The following is a 15,923-nucleotide window of genomic DNA, read 5'->3' on the forward strand; positions in this document are numbered from 1 at the left end:
TTTGCGTTCTGGGCGCCCACGTCTGGAACGCCCCGATGTGGGTGCTGTGCGTTGCCATGCAGGGAGAGCTGGGTTTGAGTTCTGGACGCCCACGTCTGGAACGCCTGATGGGGGCGCCGTGCATTGCCATGCAGGGAGAGCTGGGTTTGTGTTCTGGGCGCCCATGTCTGGAATGCCCTGATGGGGGCGCCGTGCATTGCCATGCAGGGAGAGCTGGGTTTGCGTTCTGGACGCCCACGTCTGGAACGCCTGATGGGGGCGCCGTGCATTGCCATGCAGGGAGAGCTGGGTTTGCGTTCTGGGTGCCCACGTCTGGAACGCCTGATGGGGGCGCCGTGCATTGCCATGCAGGGAGAGCTGGGTTTGCGTTCTGGGTGCCCACGTCTGGAACGCCTGATGGGGGCACCGTGCGTTGCCATGCAGGGAGAGCTGGGTTTGCGTTCTGGGCGCCCACGTCTGGAACGCCCCGACGGATTAAGGTGCTACGGCTGGTTGACCGACTTTACGGGGAGGAGGCAGCCGGGTTCTTAGCCGGAGCGAGGAGTTAACAGTGGAACTCCAGCCAGAGAGAGGAGAGAGCCCCTGCTGTGTCCTTCGCCACCCCGCTCCCCCCGCAGGCAGAGTGGAGGTGCCTGCTCTCAAGGGGGATCTGGGAACAGGATGGGAGGCAGTATTGCCTAGCGGATAGAGCACTGGGCTGGGATCAGGAGCCCTGGGTTGTGTTCCTGCTGGGTGGCCTTGGCCAACTCACTTCCCCTCTCTGTGCCTCAGTTTCCCCATCTGCGAAATGGGGATAATGATGCTGCCCTCCTCGGTAAAACCACTTTGAGATCTACAGGTGGAAAGCACTACAGAAGAGCTAGGGATGGTGATGATTATATTTGACCCTGTCATTCTCCAGCAGTAGCCGCCCTAGGCTCTGCAACATAGATGGGACTCAGCCTTTTTTACCACTATGTTAGCTAGTCCAGCTCTGAGCAGGATCAGACAACCCAGAGCCATGTCTGCTCTAGGCTCCCTGACGCTGCTACCACCAATGGACAATGAAGGCTCCTAGTTTTCCAAGCCGGCCAGGGCCATAGAGTCTGGAACTTCTCCCCAAAAAGTGGCCCATGCAGGTGAGAGCTGAGGCCGCAGGGGCAGGGGCTTGGGGTCCGTGTGTGTCTACTTCGGCTCATGCCATCCCTGCTCTGTGGCTAACTACAGGGCTTGGCAACGCACTTGATTCCCAAATCTCCCAGCTCTGGCAGTAAGGGGGCCGCTGGGAATGAACACGTCGGTCTCGCCAGGGCTGTAATTTTATTTATAACCAGTCTCAGGCATCAGCGTCTCTTCCCCAGAAATTAAGGGGGGGGCTTAGCTGTCTCGTCATGAGCAGTCCTGAGTCATCAGCGTGTGCCACTGAATTTCCCAGCCAGGGCAAATAGACAGGCGCCGAGGGGGCCCTTTGATTCACACTCAGCCCACTGATGTTATAGCGTGTTCTCTTCGGCGCTGGACCCGTCCCTGGCCCAGCGGCCTTCCACCAGGCCAGTAAGTAACCTGACTTTTACAGATTGGTTCATTTCTTCCCTGGCAGGCCCACAACGAGCAGCTCCTCCATGGCTCACGCGTCACGCTGATGGTCAGTGAGTGCCGACAATGAACGGCTCATGGTGCCAGGTGCTCGGGTGAGGAGACTGGGCGTCTCTGCAATACCTTCCACCTGGGGATCTCATGGCTCCTTACCGACATTGAGGAATGAATGAGCAGGGATGGATGCACTGTTGATCCTCGTGGCTGGAGGAACATGGGACTTGCCAGAGTGGCTCAGATCCCCAGGGCCATCTAGGTCAGGTTCCCGTCTCTGACTCCTCAGCACCGGGTTCTGACCACAGATCTGCCTGCCGCTGGCCTGCTGAGTGACCCTGGGCAAAGTCACCGCTTCTCTGTGAGCCTCAGTTTCCCCTTCTGTTCAGGAGGACGATGAGCACATGCATTCTGGTTTTAAACCCCCAAACCAAAAGGCTTGGCTCCGATTTAAAGGGGACTGGTGGGTGGAGGCAGCTGGACGAGTGGGACGCTCTTGGTCTCTGCCTGGCGAGTCCCGGGGCTGCGACCTGCAGCCACTTCAAATCCAATTTCCCTCTCCGCCGCGGGGCCAGGTGCGCTGCTGGCCCGTTGCCCCAGCAACAGGCTCGCCTCGGCTGCTGGAGACCAGCACGCGTCTGAGGGGAACAAGGGGCCCTTCCCGGCCCAGCGGACAGCCCGGTGGAGAGCAGCAGGAGCGCAGATGGTATTCCTCTGCTGCTAATTAGATGCTGTGGTAAATGGGGGCTGGGGGAGGGGAGGAAGGGGTATGGGATCAGGGCTGGAGGAAACGAGGGTAGATATGGGGGCAGGGCTGAGGTGTCCTGAGAAGGTTAATTGTCCACCAGCAGCTCAGCTGATGGTAAGGAACAGCTGAGGGGCCTGGTAGGCCCTGCTGCTCTGTAATTAACATGATCAGTGGGCTCACATCACCCCCTTGCTGCTGGCTTCAGCCTGCCCCACGGATGCGTGCCCTTTAACCTCCCCAGGCAGGAGAGCTGAGATTTGGGGCCTGAACTGGGGAGGAACGGGATCTCTTCCCTTGCAGAGGGCGCAGTGCTGGCTGCCCCTAAACCAGAACCTGGGGTCGGCCCTTCTTATTGTTTGTCTGGTGGGGAACTCAAGCATCGGGGGATGAAGGGACTTGCCCAAGGTCAGACAAAGAATCTGGGGCAGAGGCGGCTACATGTCTCCTGGGTCCCAGCTCAGTGTGTTAACTACAAGTCAGTGGAGCAGGGCTGGAGACCGGGGTTCAATTCCTGCTTTGGACAGCCCGCTGAGCGTGAGGGATGGAAACCGTGAGGTAAGAGCAAGGCGTGATTATGAATTGAAACCACGAGGGGCGTCGGGGCCAGTAAATGAACCACCCAGACTGGACTTAGCCCATGATATCAGAGCGAGGAGCCTGGCTCCTGGGGGAAGCCCCCCGAGATCTTCCAGGGGTCAGGAGCTCATGTTTCAGGGGGTCTCTGAAGGGAGAGTGTTACCTACCAACTCCTCCACCCCCTTTCTAAGCGCTCTGTAGCCGTGTCCACATGCAGGCCATGGATGGATGGGGAGCAGCTGAGGCCCCTCGTGCCAGTTGGGCATGTTCACTCTGGCATCACCAGCCTCGTGTTTGAGCCATGGGTCCCAGCTGCACTGAATGGGGCACATTGCAAGAGGCTGGGATACCTACCCCACACTTGGCATCCTGGGTAATTTTCCACCCAGGATGCCCCTAGAAGATCAGAGGGATTGGGGGAGAAAGGGCCGTATTGCCATCAGCCCTTTCCCCCGATCCCTGCTGGGGCTAACACCATGGCCAGCCAACTCTGGCGGGCACTCAAAAGGTCTCCCCTCCCAGGGCTGGCTCTGTGCCCCCTACTTAGCTGAGGAGACATGACACAAGAACCAGGCCTGCATTTAGCTTGCTTCCTTCCCCGCCCCAGCCCCGGTGCGCTTGGCTCCAAAGACTCTCCGTCCCGTGGCTCCCTGGGCCCCCTCCCCGGCCGGGCTCCCCCCTCCCAAAGGAAGCTGCAATGCACGAGAGGCCATTACAGCGGGGGAACAAACACAAGGATGGCTCACAGCCGCTAAGTGGCTGCCTGTCACCCTGTGGCGCTGATAAGGGAACCGGGGCTGGGGAGAAGGGTTTTAACCCAGCGCTCTCGGAAGCATCAGGCCATAAAGCTCCGTGGGTCCTTGTTTGCACAGCGGCTCCACTTAGGTCTCCCCGGGGCAGCGTGAAGGGCTGGCTGGGAGCAGCCGAGTGGCCCAGAGTGCCCCTTGCCTGCAAGGTTGGTGGAACAGGAGCACAAGATAGGGCAGCCCTAGTCTAGGGGTGGCACAAGCCACCCTCTGGCTTCAGTACCAACAGATAGACACATCTGGTCCACTGCTGGGCAAGGCTCCCTTCCTGGCCCCTTCGCTCCTGGGAGCACAGTGCTGGGACTCGGTTAGCAGGGTGGTTACTTCCTCCCCCAATCCCAGCCGTCCTATACAACTGGCAGCTCTCCCACTCGAGCACCTCCTTCCCAAGAATCTCCATGCACTTTGCAAACCATGCAGTGACCCCCCCCATGCCTCTTATCTGCATTGTACAGATGGGGAAACTGAGGCACCCCAAGGGGAAGTGACTCGCCTGGGGTTGCACAGCAGGCTAGTGGCAGAGCAGGAGTGACTGGGTGACCTGCAGTGGCCTGAACTGTGCTGGATGATCTAACAGTCCCTTCTAGCCTGAAGCTCTGTGCAGCTGTGAAGACATCTGTGGCTGCAGCAAAGAGAAACGGCCCTCGGTGGCAACAGGGCCTTGGCTTGGAGAGCAGCTGCTGGGCAAGTTCATAGCCCACCTCCGGAAAGCAGTGGAGACGGAGCTCAACCTTGTAAACTTGCTTCACAGCGGCTGGCCGTGGGGCTGGGATTAGAGATGGGACCTGAGCCCAACCTTGGATTCAGAACGGCCCCAACCTTCCTGGTCCGGGCCAGAGCTTTCTGCCTGGCCCTCCTCTCTGCAAGGAACTTAACCAAAACCCCCCTCTCAACCAGGGGGCTGCAGAGGGCCAGTGTCACACCCAAAGTGGGTGACAGACGATGGTGGGACATGGGGGTGTAGCCAGAGCATCGCCAACTGATTCAGGGCATCCCCTTCCGTCTCTGTTACTATGGGATTATTGGTGATCCCCTCCGTCTCGTACAGGAGCCGGGTGGTAGCCCTTTACGTAGGTTGTGGGTCTAAGTGGTGTTCACTGGGTTCTGTTTTAGAAGTGGCCAGAGCAGGCCCCTGCTGTGCCCATGTGGCTACTTCTTATTGCTGTGTAAAGAGGAAAGGACCCAGCACCCTCCACCAGCAAACCCCAGGGCAGGGTGGCACAGTTAGCCACGGCCCCAGGTCTGACTCTCCCTGGGTGCTGTGGCGAGCTGGAAGAAGGAAGATAGCAGCCCGTGTGGGGCCAGAGAGAAGGGAAGAAGGGGCATAGGTGTGGGTGACAGGGAGGGTGTGTGTGTGAGGGGATAGGAACGAGCTGGCTTGTATTCTTCTTGTGCTGTTTGAAGTGATTTCCAATCAGGGTGAAGTGCAGCACGGCCCCAGGCTGGAAAGCAGAAGCCTGTGTCGAGTGCCCCAGCCGCAGGTGATGCGGAGCGCAGGCTGCGGGCAGGGCCTAGATTGCAGACAGGGCCGGGGATCAGGTGCTGCAAACCATGGCCCCGCTCAGGGCGATGACCTGGCGAGACCAGGAGAGCGGGGTGCGTAGTTCTGAGGACGTGGTCAACTTGACATTCAGCTTCGTGCTCAGCAGAGCTATCAATCCCCCTGCTTCAGGGCATGAGCCAGCCACTCACCGGCAGGGGTCAGGAAGGGACTTCCCCGGGGCAGGCTACTCCATCCCTGAGCAATAGGGGAGAGAGGCCAGTGAACCCCGTTATACCCAGCTCTGGGATAGCACCTCCACCCCGTCCTCTGTGACCTCTTTGGGCCCCATCCAGAGAAGCTTTTCCATCCCACTCCGCGACCTTTGGAAAATTGCTTTTTACAGCCTCTCTGGTAAATGGCGCGGAAGCCAGCTCGGTCCCGTCACCGAAGCACCAGCTCGTGTCAACAGCGTTGGCTCCGGAGCCGTGCGCGTGAGCTGGGGGGCGGGGGGGCTGAGTGCACTGCCTCTGGTTAGCCAGCCTCGCCTGTCGCCCGGCGTGCATTGAGATGGCTTGTCTGACGTTTGTAAGTCATTCGAGAGGATTAGGCCCGTCTCTGTGTCAACACAGGCCGGGGCAGGGCCACGGGCCGTGCTATTTACACTGCCGGGGCTCTCAGGAAAGACGCGGCCTGGAGGGGATTGAAAAATCAATGTTAGCTTAGCCAAGCGGCAGGACGTTCGCTTTCCCGTCGCTGGGGGCCGGCCTGTGCCCTCGCCACCGATCTGTCTAAGCCGGCGCTTTCCTCCCGTCGGGAGAAAGGCCGAGCTGTGAACGAACCCCGTGTCCCTCTGCCCGGCCACGCTGCTGTCTCGGGGCCGAGTCTGACAGCCAGGGAGAGGGGCCGGGGGCCGGGTGTCACCCAGATGAGGTCTGAGTGTGGTTTGATTTGGGCACCTGGCTATGGGGCCCTCATCATCTTTCTGTCTCCCCATCCCCAACTTGTTCCCCAGGTGCTGATTGGAGTCCCGCGGGCCCTCCAGGCAGGTCGGTCTAGGGCTAGGACCCTCTGTGGGCGCTGGCCAGGCCCAAGCAGGTGGCAAAGCCGTGTCCCCCCTCGACCCCTGTACTCACCCGGCATTGTGACAGCTCACCTGCCGCAGGGGGTTCCTGCAGCTGCCCCCACCCCCACCCCCGGGGTGCCAGGCCTTCCAGAGCTCCCTCTGGGTTAGATTTTAATGGCCCCATCTGGTTGGTTTTGACACCATCCACATTGCCATGGAGTTCAGTGGGAGCTACGGGCACCCGGCGCCTCTCAGGATCTGGCCCATTGGCTTTGACAGCATGGATTGGGGCCCCAGAAGGAGCTGAGGGCCTGGGGATGCTCAGGGCGAGGTACCCAGGTGGTGACACTCCATCTTTGTTAACCCCGCGTGGGTTTGGATCTGCTTCCAGGCGCCCAGCCCGGCGGGGCCAGCGGCTGCTTGATTTACCCGTTCCCCGTCTCGTTCGCCTCCTTCAGAGCCTGAGTCACCCTCGGTTAATCCCATCAGGGGCTTGTTAACCAGCGAGCCTGTCCCTCTGTGAAATTACCTCCTTCTGGAAATGTGCTGGTGGCTCTGGAGGTGCGGGGGGGACACAAGCGTCCGGGGCCGGGATGGGAAATCTCACCAGAGCCCCAGGAGGGCCACACACCACAAAGGTGGAGGAAGGCCCAGATCCCAGCTCAGGGCTGCACGGACCTGGGGCGCTGGTGTGGGCCTGTCTCTAGTATCATGCTGAGATCTGGGAGGGAGCGTGGCCCAGGCGCCGGAGACGTGGGTTCAATCCCAGCTCGGCCCCAGGCTCTGTGTGAATGTTACAGCCCGTGTGTTTGCCACGCTGGGCAGGTTGGTGTTGGAGGGGGGGTGAGGCACCCCCGGGGGCCCCTGGGAGTCAAGCAAAGCGGGGACAAGCTGCCCTGGCTGGTGGGTGCTTGTAGGAGCCACATGAGGGGTGAGATGGAGTTCAGGGGGCTCCCCTGCACCCAAGTGCCGCCGGCAGAGGGGGCTGATTGTTTACTGATTGCTAATTACATGGAAAAACCTTGCAGTGCCCAAGGGCCGTCTCTTGCCCCCCAGAACCCACATCCCAGCTTGGGAGGGAAGGGACTCCAGGTCTGATCCTGCTCTAGCCCCTCTGCGCTCTCCAGTGGCTCCCACCTGGCTCCTCTCCCTCTGCATTCAGGCTCCCCTCTCCGTCCCCCGAGCCGCTGGGGGTTAGACACACGCTTGGCAGCTGGGGCCCCCTCCCAGCCAGCCCGGGGCCCTGGAAGCGAAGCCCACCCCGGGGAGGCCGTCCTGAGTCACGGGGCGAAGGTGGAGCGGCTCCCCGGGGGCTGGCAGTACTCAGTGGGTGTGCGAAGCCAGCAGGTGCGGGGGGGGGGGGGAACGGAGTGAGTGGCTGAACGGTTGCCATCAATTCGGATTAAGGAGGTCAGGCTGAGACAGGGCCAAGCCTGCTGGAGCTCCCGTCTCTCTCCGGCACAGAAAGCCCCGGTGGAGTCTGATCTGGGGGAGGAAAGCGCCTGCTTTGATGGAGACGCTGGTAAAGATCACGCAGCGTCAGGAAGCACCTCGCGGGGGGAGCCGGATAGTTTCGTTGTCTTCTCATGTTAGCCAGGGAAGTGGTGGTTTGCTGATCTATTCCCAGCAGGGGGTGCTGTAGGGGTGGGGTAGGAATGCTGGTTGTAGGGGGGCCCCGGGCCACTCCAGCCTCTCCCAACAGGGGGCACTGTTGGGGTGGGGCAGGCTAGGGGGGTCTCCCCAAGCTGCAGTCACTGCAGCTCATTTAGGGTGACCAGACAGCAAGTGTGAAAAATCGGGACAGGGCATGGAGGGTAATAGGAGCCTATCTAAGAAAAAGACCCCAAAATCGGCACTGTCCCTATAAAATTGGGACATCTGGTCACCCTAGGCTCATTACATGCCATGAACAAAAGGGGCTAATTGCAAAGCTAATTTTTATCCCTGAGCCGCTTTCCCATGCTTCCCTCGTGAAAGGGGAGAAGTGTGTGAGTGGCGGGGGGGGGCGGGGGGGGCGTGCTGTGTGGGAGAAAGCAATCCTCTTCCGGCTGCCTTTGCATCTCTCTCTAATTAGCGTTCCTGATGGTCCCCTCAGCAATTATCAGCACGACACAAACCGTGGGCAGGCGGGGCTGGTGCTTCCATGCCCGGAGTGGCATTAGGGGGCCTAGAGAGAAGCCCCTTATCAAGGAGGGCCTGAGGCTCGGAGAGACACATGGGTGCTATGAGCATAGGGAGTGGGGTAGGAGGCCAGGCTGGTGTCACTGGGGACAATGATTTGATGACACATGGAGCTTCCTATGTGACATGAACCTGCTGTTCTGGGGCAGCTGCTTAATGAGGCCATAAAGGCTAATGGACTGGCTGTTAACAAAAGGCGGCTAATAGCTTCATTTCATGGGTTCTGGATCCCGGGGGAAGCCCTTACAAGGCTGAGCCCCCCTCCCCCGGCACTCCCCTTAAAGAGTGCCGTGCGTCCTGGAGTGCCTCATGGCCTCCCCCGCTGCTGGAATGCAGCTGCTGCTGGGGTGGAGCAGAGTGGCTTTGTTAACAGCTGGGCAGCGGCCCGCTTAGGACAGGAAGTGAAGGGTGTCATAAGAGGACAGCAGGGGATACTGGGTCACTGCTGACTCAGAGGGAAGAACGCCACCTGCTGAAGCATCATCTTCCTGCAGTCGGGGAGGGGACAGTGCCCTAGGTCCAGGGCTGGGGTCCTTGATGGAGCAGCTCGCGCTGTGGCCTCTGGCTCACAGACTTTCTCTTCCACCGCGGCCTCCCACTGGTGGCCAGGAGCTCCCTCCGTCCCAGCTCCTCGGTGCAGCCCCTGCCCTCAGTGGGGTCGGGAAGGTCACAGCTCCTGACGCTCGGTGGTGTGCCGGGGGGGGCCCCGCCCCACTGGCTGAGCCAGCAAGCCCTGTCTCTTGCCACCGATCTTCCCAATGGGCAGGAGAGGTTGGTGCTCACCTTGCAAACCAAACTGGCCGCTGTTGCTTGGCTGGGGCCCACGGCTGGGGATGCAGCCATGAACTGGCTTCACTGGGGGAGCTGGGAAGAGGGTGGCAGCCTGCCCAGCTGCCACCGGTACCCAGTGCCCTCAACCGATGCTTTGGCAGCATGGCGGACTCTCGCTCAATAGGCTGGATTGGACGTCCCTGGTGCCCTTGCTCCATATGGATTTCCCTATCTGTGCCCTGCCTCCGCCCAGGCCAGGCAGATGTGGACCCAGAGGAATATTGCCGGGGGGGGGGTGGGGTGGGTTATTGATTTCATCAACCCAGTCCCCACCTCCCCCCACGCCCAGATCCATGAGCATCCTCTTCCTGGTCTGGGTTTTGCTCCCAGCCTAACCCTGAGGACCCTCTGTGACGAAGCGGGACTGTTTAACTTTCTTAACAGCTCTCACTCCATCTGAGACCTTCTCAAAGCTATCCACACTGGATCCTTCGACAGGACAGTCAGTGGATCCATTCACAACAGAAAATTTCTGGCTGTTAGGAACTGAAACTGTCTTGATTAAATCACTTTCACACCCTTCAGTTGCAGTAAACTGCTTGCAAAGACTCCATGAGGATTCCTTTCCCTAGGGGCTTTTCTATGCAACAATTCACCCTTCACAGAAATTCTGCCCTTACCCTCTTTACCTAGGGCTTGCTCTAGAGAAACACTTTCCTGAGCAACAACAGACTCTTTCTGGGTCTCCCTTACATCCAGAATTACCTCTGGCCCATCCGGTGGATTCCTACACAATCCCCTTTCAGGCAAACTTACAGACTTCCTAGATAAAAGGTCAGAAGCATTCTCCTTCCCTTTGCCACACACAAGTTCAGGAATCTTTTCCTTCTTCGTACAGGTTTCCACACCCTCAGTAGGTAACACAATCACATCACCTTCATGCTCTCCTTGTGCCCCAGCTAGGATCTCACCCTGATTAGACAGAGTTGCTCCACCCTTTCCAACAACACACTAGCAACAGGCAAATACAAGCACCAGAATTGTCTGGTCTCTGGGATTTTGCTAGGACACTAACTGGATGTGACCTAGTTACAGGGCCATTCTCCGAGCAGACACAAACTGAGGACCATTCCCTTCCTGGGCTTTAGTTGAATGCAGAGCCAACTCTGAGACAACTGCACTATTCTCAACCATCACAGGCTGCAAGGCCCCTTCTGTCTGCTCCACAGACAAAGAAGAGCAGGAGACACGTTCTCCTTTCCCAGACACGCAGCTTGGGATCTCATTCCCCTTGTCCCAGCACACAGGGCTGTTCACAGACAAAGCCCAGACGAGGGGGGCTGGAGGGGGAGTCAGTTTGGGGCTGGCTGGGGACGAGGAGTGAAGTGCAGACGTGGTTGTCTGGCTCACTGCCCCCCAAAATGGACCCAGCTGAGGGGTCCTGTTCTCTCTACCTACAAGCTCTGTTTTAGACCATGTTCCTGTCATCTAATAAACCTTCTGTTTTACTGGCTGGCTGAGAGTCACATCTGACTGCGAAGTTGGGGGGCAGGACCCTCTGGCTTCCCCAGGACCCCGCCTGGGCGGACTCGCTGTGGGAAGCGCACGGAGGGGCAGAGGATGCTGAATGCTCCGAGGTCAGACCCAGGAAGGTGGAAGTTGTGTGAGCTGTGTGTCCTGAAGAAAGGAGACTTCCCCAGAGTCCTGACTGGCTTCATGGGGAGCAGTTCCAGAGCATCGCCCGGGGACTCCGTGACAACTGGTGGTAGCGGTGGGATGTACTGCACCCCGTGGATGGCGCTTCCTGCAGTAAGTGACTGGGGAGCAGTAAAATGAAGGGGGATTGACAGGGACCAGGTGTGCTGAAGGCTCAGAGAGGAGCGGTTTCGGGGGGCGGTTAACCCCTGGGAGTGTGTGACCAGTGAGAAGGACTGTGCAGTAATGGGGGCCCCCTGGGGACTGCAGTGAGCAGTCTCAGGGGCGGAGGAGCCTGTAGCTTGACCCTGGGAGAGAGAAGGACTTTTGCAGTAACAGGATCCCCCGGGGGATTGCAGTGAGCGGTCCCAGGGGTGGAGGAGTCTGCAGCTCGACCCTGGCAAAGAGGTGGTGACCTCGAGAAGGGCTGGCACACTAGGGGTTCTCCCTGGAAACCGTGGGGAGCTGAGAACACACAGGCCTGTGAGTCCACAACAACATGGGGACAGCGGAGTGATGGCCTGTCACCATCTCTTTAAGAAGGACATTGTAACCCTGTGCAAAAAGAGAGGGTTGTGCATTGGAAAGTTCACCAAAGCACAGTTAATCGTGCAGCTGGAGGAGGATGACCGCTTGAAGGAACAGATTCCTGACCCCAAATGGGGCTATCACAGGATCTGGGAGCAGCTGGAGTGGGAGCCAGGCATCGCCAAGACTCCTGTCCCCGACCAGACGGGGGTCTTCCCGGTGGGGCACCCGATCGTGGGATCGGAGACGGACGGGATTGGAGCTGAGTCCGAGAGAGCAAGAGGACTGTGAGAGACAGCGAGAGCCCGAGAAAGAGCTGCAGAAGCAGCAGCAGCATGAACTGGCGATGGTGGAGCGGAGAGGCCTAGGGGACCTCCCCGGGGTGAGTGGGGATAGACCCCGGGGGGCCAGTTCCGCAGGGAACCTCGAGACTAAATTGCTGCCCCTGGTTGGGGGCAAGGGGGATGTGGATGCCCACCTCACTGCCTTTGAGCAGGCTGGCGATCTGAACCAGGGGGACCGGGACCAGGGGGACCGGGACCGGACCAGGGCATGGGTGGTCAGGCCTAGCGGTTGGAGCAGTGGTGGTCAGAGGCCAGGAGTCGGGCTCGGCTGGACTGGAGCAAGGCTGGGAACCAGGCAGGCACAGGAGCAATCAGCCAGCCCCAGGCTTAGCTGCAGGCCCTGATTCCTGGCATCCCTGGAGGTTTCACACTGGTGCAGAGGGGATGGTGGGACCCTGCCATCACTGGCACAGGAGAAGATGCTGCAGGGACCTGCCCTGTAGGAGACAAGTGCCCTTGCTGGTCTTTCCCAGCTGCGGATTCTTTGAGCCAGTCTCAAAGGTCCTTGCTCAGTTCTTATTCCAGCCAAACTTCTATGGAAGTCACTGGTACTGCAGGATTCACCCTCTGTGTATGGATTGGAGATTCCCCAGGGGTTTGCTTCAGGGTCTGACGGCTCCCCCGGAAGTCTGTTGGGACAGTGCCCCAAGCGGATCTCCAAAGCCAGGCCCAAGGTTGGTCGGAAAATGTTCCTCTCCGTAGTTTGGCCCTGGAAAACGCTCGTTCGATTAAACTGGGTCATTTGTTTTGCTTCTCAAAGTCGCGTTGATTCTGATGTAAGTTCACGGGGAGCCAAATTGGGGATGAAAGTTTAGAAAATGTCAAAATGCTTGTGGAATGAAAAAAGTTTGCCTTTTTCATTGTGAAACGTATTCGCCATGCGGGCGCCCATAGGAGTCGAAATCCAAACGAAACATTTCAATTGCCCGGAAACAGGGATTACTTTTGTTTGGAATTTCATTTAATGGAAAGTGTGGAAATTTTGGCTTTTGGGCCCAATGCCGGGCGAATTCCACTCCCTCCCCTCCCCAATCTTCAGATGTTTCCCAGGATGGAAAATCTATTTTCTGACCAGTTCCCATTATGAGAACAGGGAATCGGACCGCAGGTGTAAATGAGGGTGGATCCATTGACTCTTTTGTAGCTTACACCCCAATGGAAACCAGATTCACTTGGGAAGCCAGTGATTAGGGAGTGTGTGATGGAGAAGGCATCTGGCATCCTCAGGAGGCCAAGCTGGTTTGAGTGTCTTTCTGGGCCAGTAGACTTTGGGTGTTTGGGGTTGCAGCTCTGACCTTCCTCCTTGATGTTCCAAAGACTTCTCAGGGCTGTGACTGCTCCCTGTTTCATTCACTCTGTCCTGGCCGTTAAACGGAGTCACCCTCCCCCAGTGGCCGCTTTTTCGGGGCCAAACTGAATAATGTCCTCAGGAAATTTCAAGTGGAAAGAAAGGGCAACTTTCCCAAAGCTTTGCAGTAACCAATGGATGTTTTTTGAGCAACTCTGCATGGTCCCCAATGTGCTGAGCGGCCGGTCCTGATGGACGGGCTTCATTAGGAGCCGAGTTCTTCGGAAACTAGGGTCCTCGATTACGGTGTGTTGAACCCTTTAACATTCAGCTCCACCTGCCTGGGAGTGTGACCCCCCCACCCCGACTCTGATGTGGCAATAAGATAAAACACCCAGGGAAGAAAGCGCGAGTGTTCTCTTTGGCTAACGGACATCAATAGCAATCAGTTTAATCTGTGTAAAAAATACCCTTGTCCCGGAACCTCCTTAACCGATCAATTTGGGGCTAGGCACTTGTTTAAACAAGATAAGGGAGTGAATTAGCCAGACCCCCCCTGCTGCCGCTGTGTACACTGCAGCCCAAATTCAGTTTAAACAGATGCCACTTCATAGGACACAAACCTTTTTATTGGTCTCTCAAGGTGCATTAGCCCTTCCGATGTGGGGGGTGTGTGTGTGTGCAAGGGGAAATGCGCCAGGAAATGGACTTATGTCTCTGTCACACACTGAGCCGCTCTGCCTGCTTGGGATGTAAATTGCTGGGCTCACAGCGTAGTTCACTCTCCATCTTATGGCTCCCACTGAACCCGCGCTGGCGGTGATGCCTGATGGTTAGGGCACTTGCCTACAGCTTGAGAGGCCCGTGTGACTAGAGGCAAGTTTCTTAGCCTTTCTGTGCCTCAGTTTCCCCTCGGTCTCATGTCCTCTGGGGGTTCTGAGGCTAAATGCATTGAAGATTGTGAGGGGCTCGGATGCTGTGGGGTTGGATTTCAGGCTTTAGTGGGTTTTTTTTTCTAATAGGTAGCCATTGCAAGCAACACATGGGCAGTGCACCAGCCTGTCCCTTCCAGAGAACTTGGTTGCTTTGAATTCTGGGGGGCCAGGTTAGTTTTGACAGTCCCGTCCTGCCACTCCGCGGTTTGGCATTGCTGGTGGCTTTCCAGGCAGGCTCGGCCTGGGACCTCAGTGCTTGGGGGTGGGGTGGAGTGTGTGTGTGTGTGTGTGTCAGGGCTTAGATGTGTTGGTAGAGCTCTGTGAGTGTGTGACGGGGAGTGAGCAGAGATACAGGAGCAGGGGGCTTGCCCAGAGTGGGACAGCAGTCGCAGTGTGGGGAAGAGCGGGGGGAAGGGGGAAGTAGGGGCGTCCATGGAACTGTGTTGCCATTTGCAGGGCACACCCCTGCACTGCCCCGCCTCCCCTCCTCCCCCCCAAAAAAACTTTTTGGTCGACTTCCCCCACCCCCGACCAGCTGTATGTGTGACCTTGGGCAAGTAATGCCCACTCGTTTGGTGCCTCAGTTTCCCCATCTGTCAAATGGGGTCGGGGGTACTGAGCTTCCTTTCTAAAGAGCGTTGAGATCTATGGCTGAAAAGCCCAATGGAAGAGCTAAGGGCCTAGCTACATGCTTCCTACATCGATGGAAGGTTTTTCCATCATAAGAACGGCCCTACTGGGTCAGACCAAAGGTCCATCTAGCCCAGTGTCCTGTCTTCCAACAGCGGCCAATGCCAGGTGCCCTGGAGGGAATGAACAGACCAGAGAATCATCAAGTGATCCATCCCCTGCTGCCCATTCCCCGCTTCTGGCAAACAGAGGCTAGGGACACCCTCCCTCCCATTCTGGCTAATAGCCATTGATGGACTGATCCTCCAGGAACTTATCTAGTTCTTTTTTGAACCCTGTTATGGTCTTGGCCTTCACAACCTCCGTGCAATTAACTCACCTCTCCGAGAGGCAGTAGCTGGTTTACGGAAGAATTATTCCACCAACCTGGCTGCATCTAACCCTAGCACTCAGGGCGGGAATTTTTTCACAGCCCTGAGCGACGTGGCTAGGTCGGTTGAATTCTTAAGTGTAGATCTGGCTTAAGTATTGCAGCCTGAATCTACCCCAGTCCTGCCTGTATGGCATCACGGCTCCTGCTTCCTCCGGCCGCTCGGAATCACGCTCCCCTCCCAGGCCTTCCCTCCTCCTGTGGTGCCCGTTTTCTTCTTCCCATTGATTGAGCTTCTGGCTCAAATTAGTACTTAATGACTTAACAAAAAAGGAGAGGTTTCAGAGGAACAGCCGTGTTAGTCTGTATTCGCAAAAAGAAAAGGAGTACTTGTGGCACCTTAGAGACTAACCAATTTATTTGAGCATGAGCTTTCGTGAGCTACAGCTCACTTCATCACATCTGATGAAGTGAGCTGTAGCTCACGAAAGCTCATGCTCAAATAAATTGGTTAGTCTCTAAGGTGCCACAAGTACTCCTTTTCTTTTTCAAAAAAGGAGAAAAGAGCATTGATTTGGTGTGATTGCGTAAATAACTTTGCCCCAGCCCCCTCCCTTCTCGGAGTGCCTCTGAAAGGTCCCTGGGGGCTCCGAGATGAAAAGCGGGGGCTCTGGTGGGCCAGGGGAGCCTTCATCAATAGTTCCCCCGCTCAGGTGTACTCAGCGCGGGCTCGGCTCCAGGTGGGCCCCAGCTGATTGCTGGGCCCCAGGTGCAATGACTGGGGTTAGTAATAGAGTCCCAAATGGCAGAGAGGACCTAGGACTCCCGGATGGCAGGTAGCAGCAGTTGCTGTTTCTTACCTTGTTTCTGGTTAGAGCTGCTCATTTCCAGTGTAAGGGTGTCAAGGCCTGCTGTGGTTGGCTCCTGGATCGTTAG

At 57.7% G+C, this 15,923-nt stretch overlaps 1 protein-coding gene across 3 annotated transcripts in view; it reads left to right on the forward strand.

The window, feature by feature from the left end:
• The first annotated feature begins 1,438 nt into the window (after positions 1-1,438).
• LOC125626778 (peptide YY-like) overlaps positions 1,439-15,923 on the forward strand; it is a 34,714-nt gene continuing 20,229 nt past the window's right edge. The window contains exon 1 of one of the 3 annotated variants that reach the window (XM_048830198.2): positions 1,439-1,533. Coding sequence is in view for 2 of the 3 variants with exons in the window: in XM_048830193.2 (XP_048686150.1) it covers positions 10,818-11,006 (189 nt within the window). In the remaining variant the exon portion in view is untranslated. Of the gene's footprint in view, positions 1,534-10,596; positions 11,007-11,048; positions 11,803-15,923 lie in introns of those variants that run through there. The other 2 variants (XM_048830193.2, XM_048830196.2) reach the window with 2 other exon arrangements.

The sequence above is a fragment of the Caretta caretta genome, chromosome 27 (assembly GCF_965140235.1).
Source record: "Caretta caretta isolate rCarCar2 chromosome 27, rCarCar1.hap1, whole genome shotgun sequence".
NCBI lineage: Eukaryota > Metazoa > Chordata > Testudines > Cheloniidae > Caretta > Caretta caretta.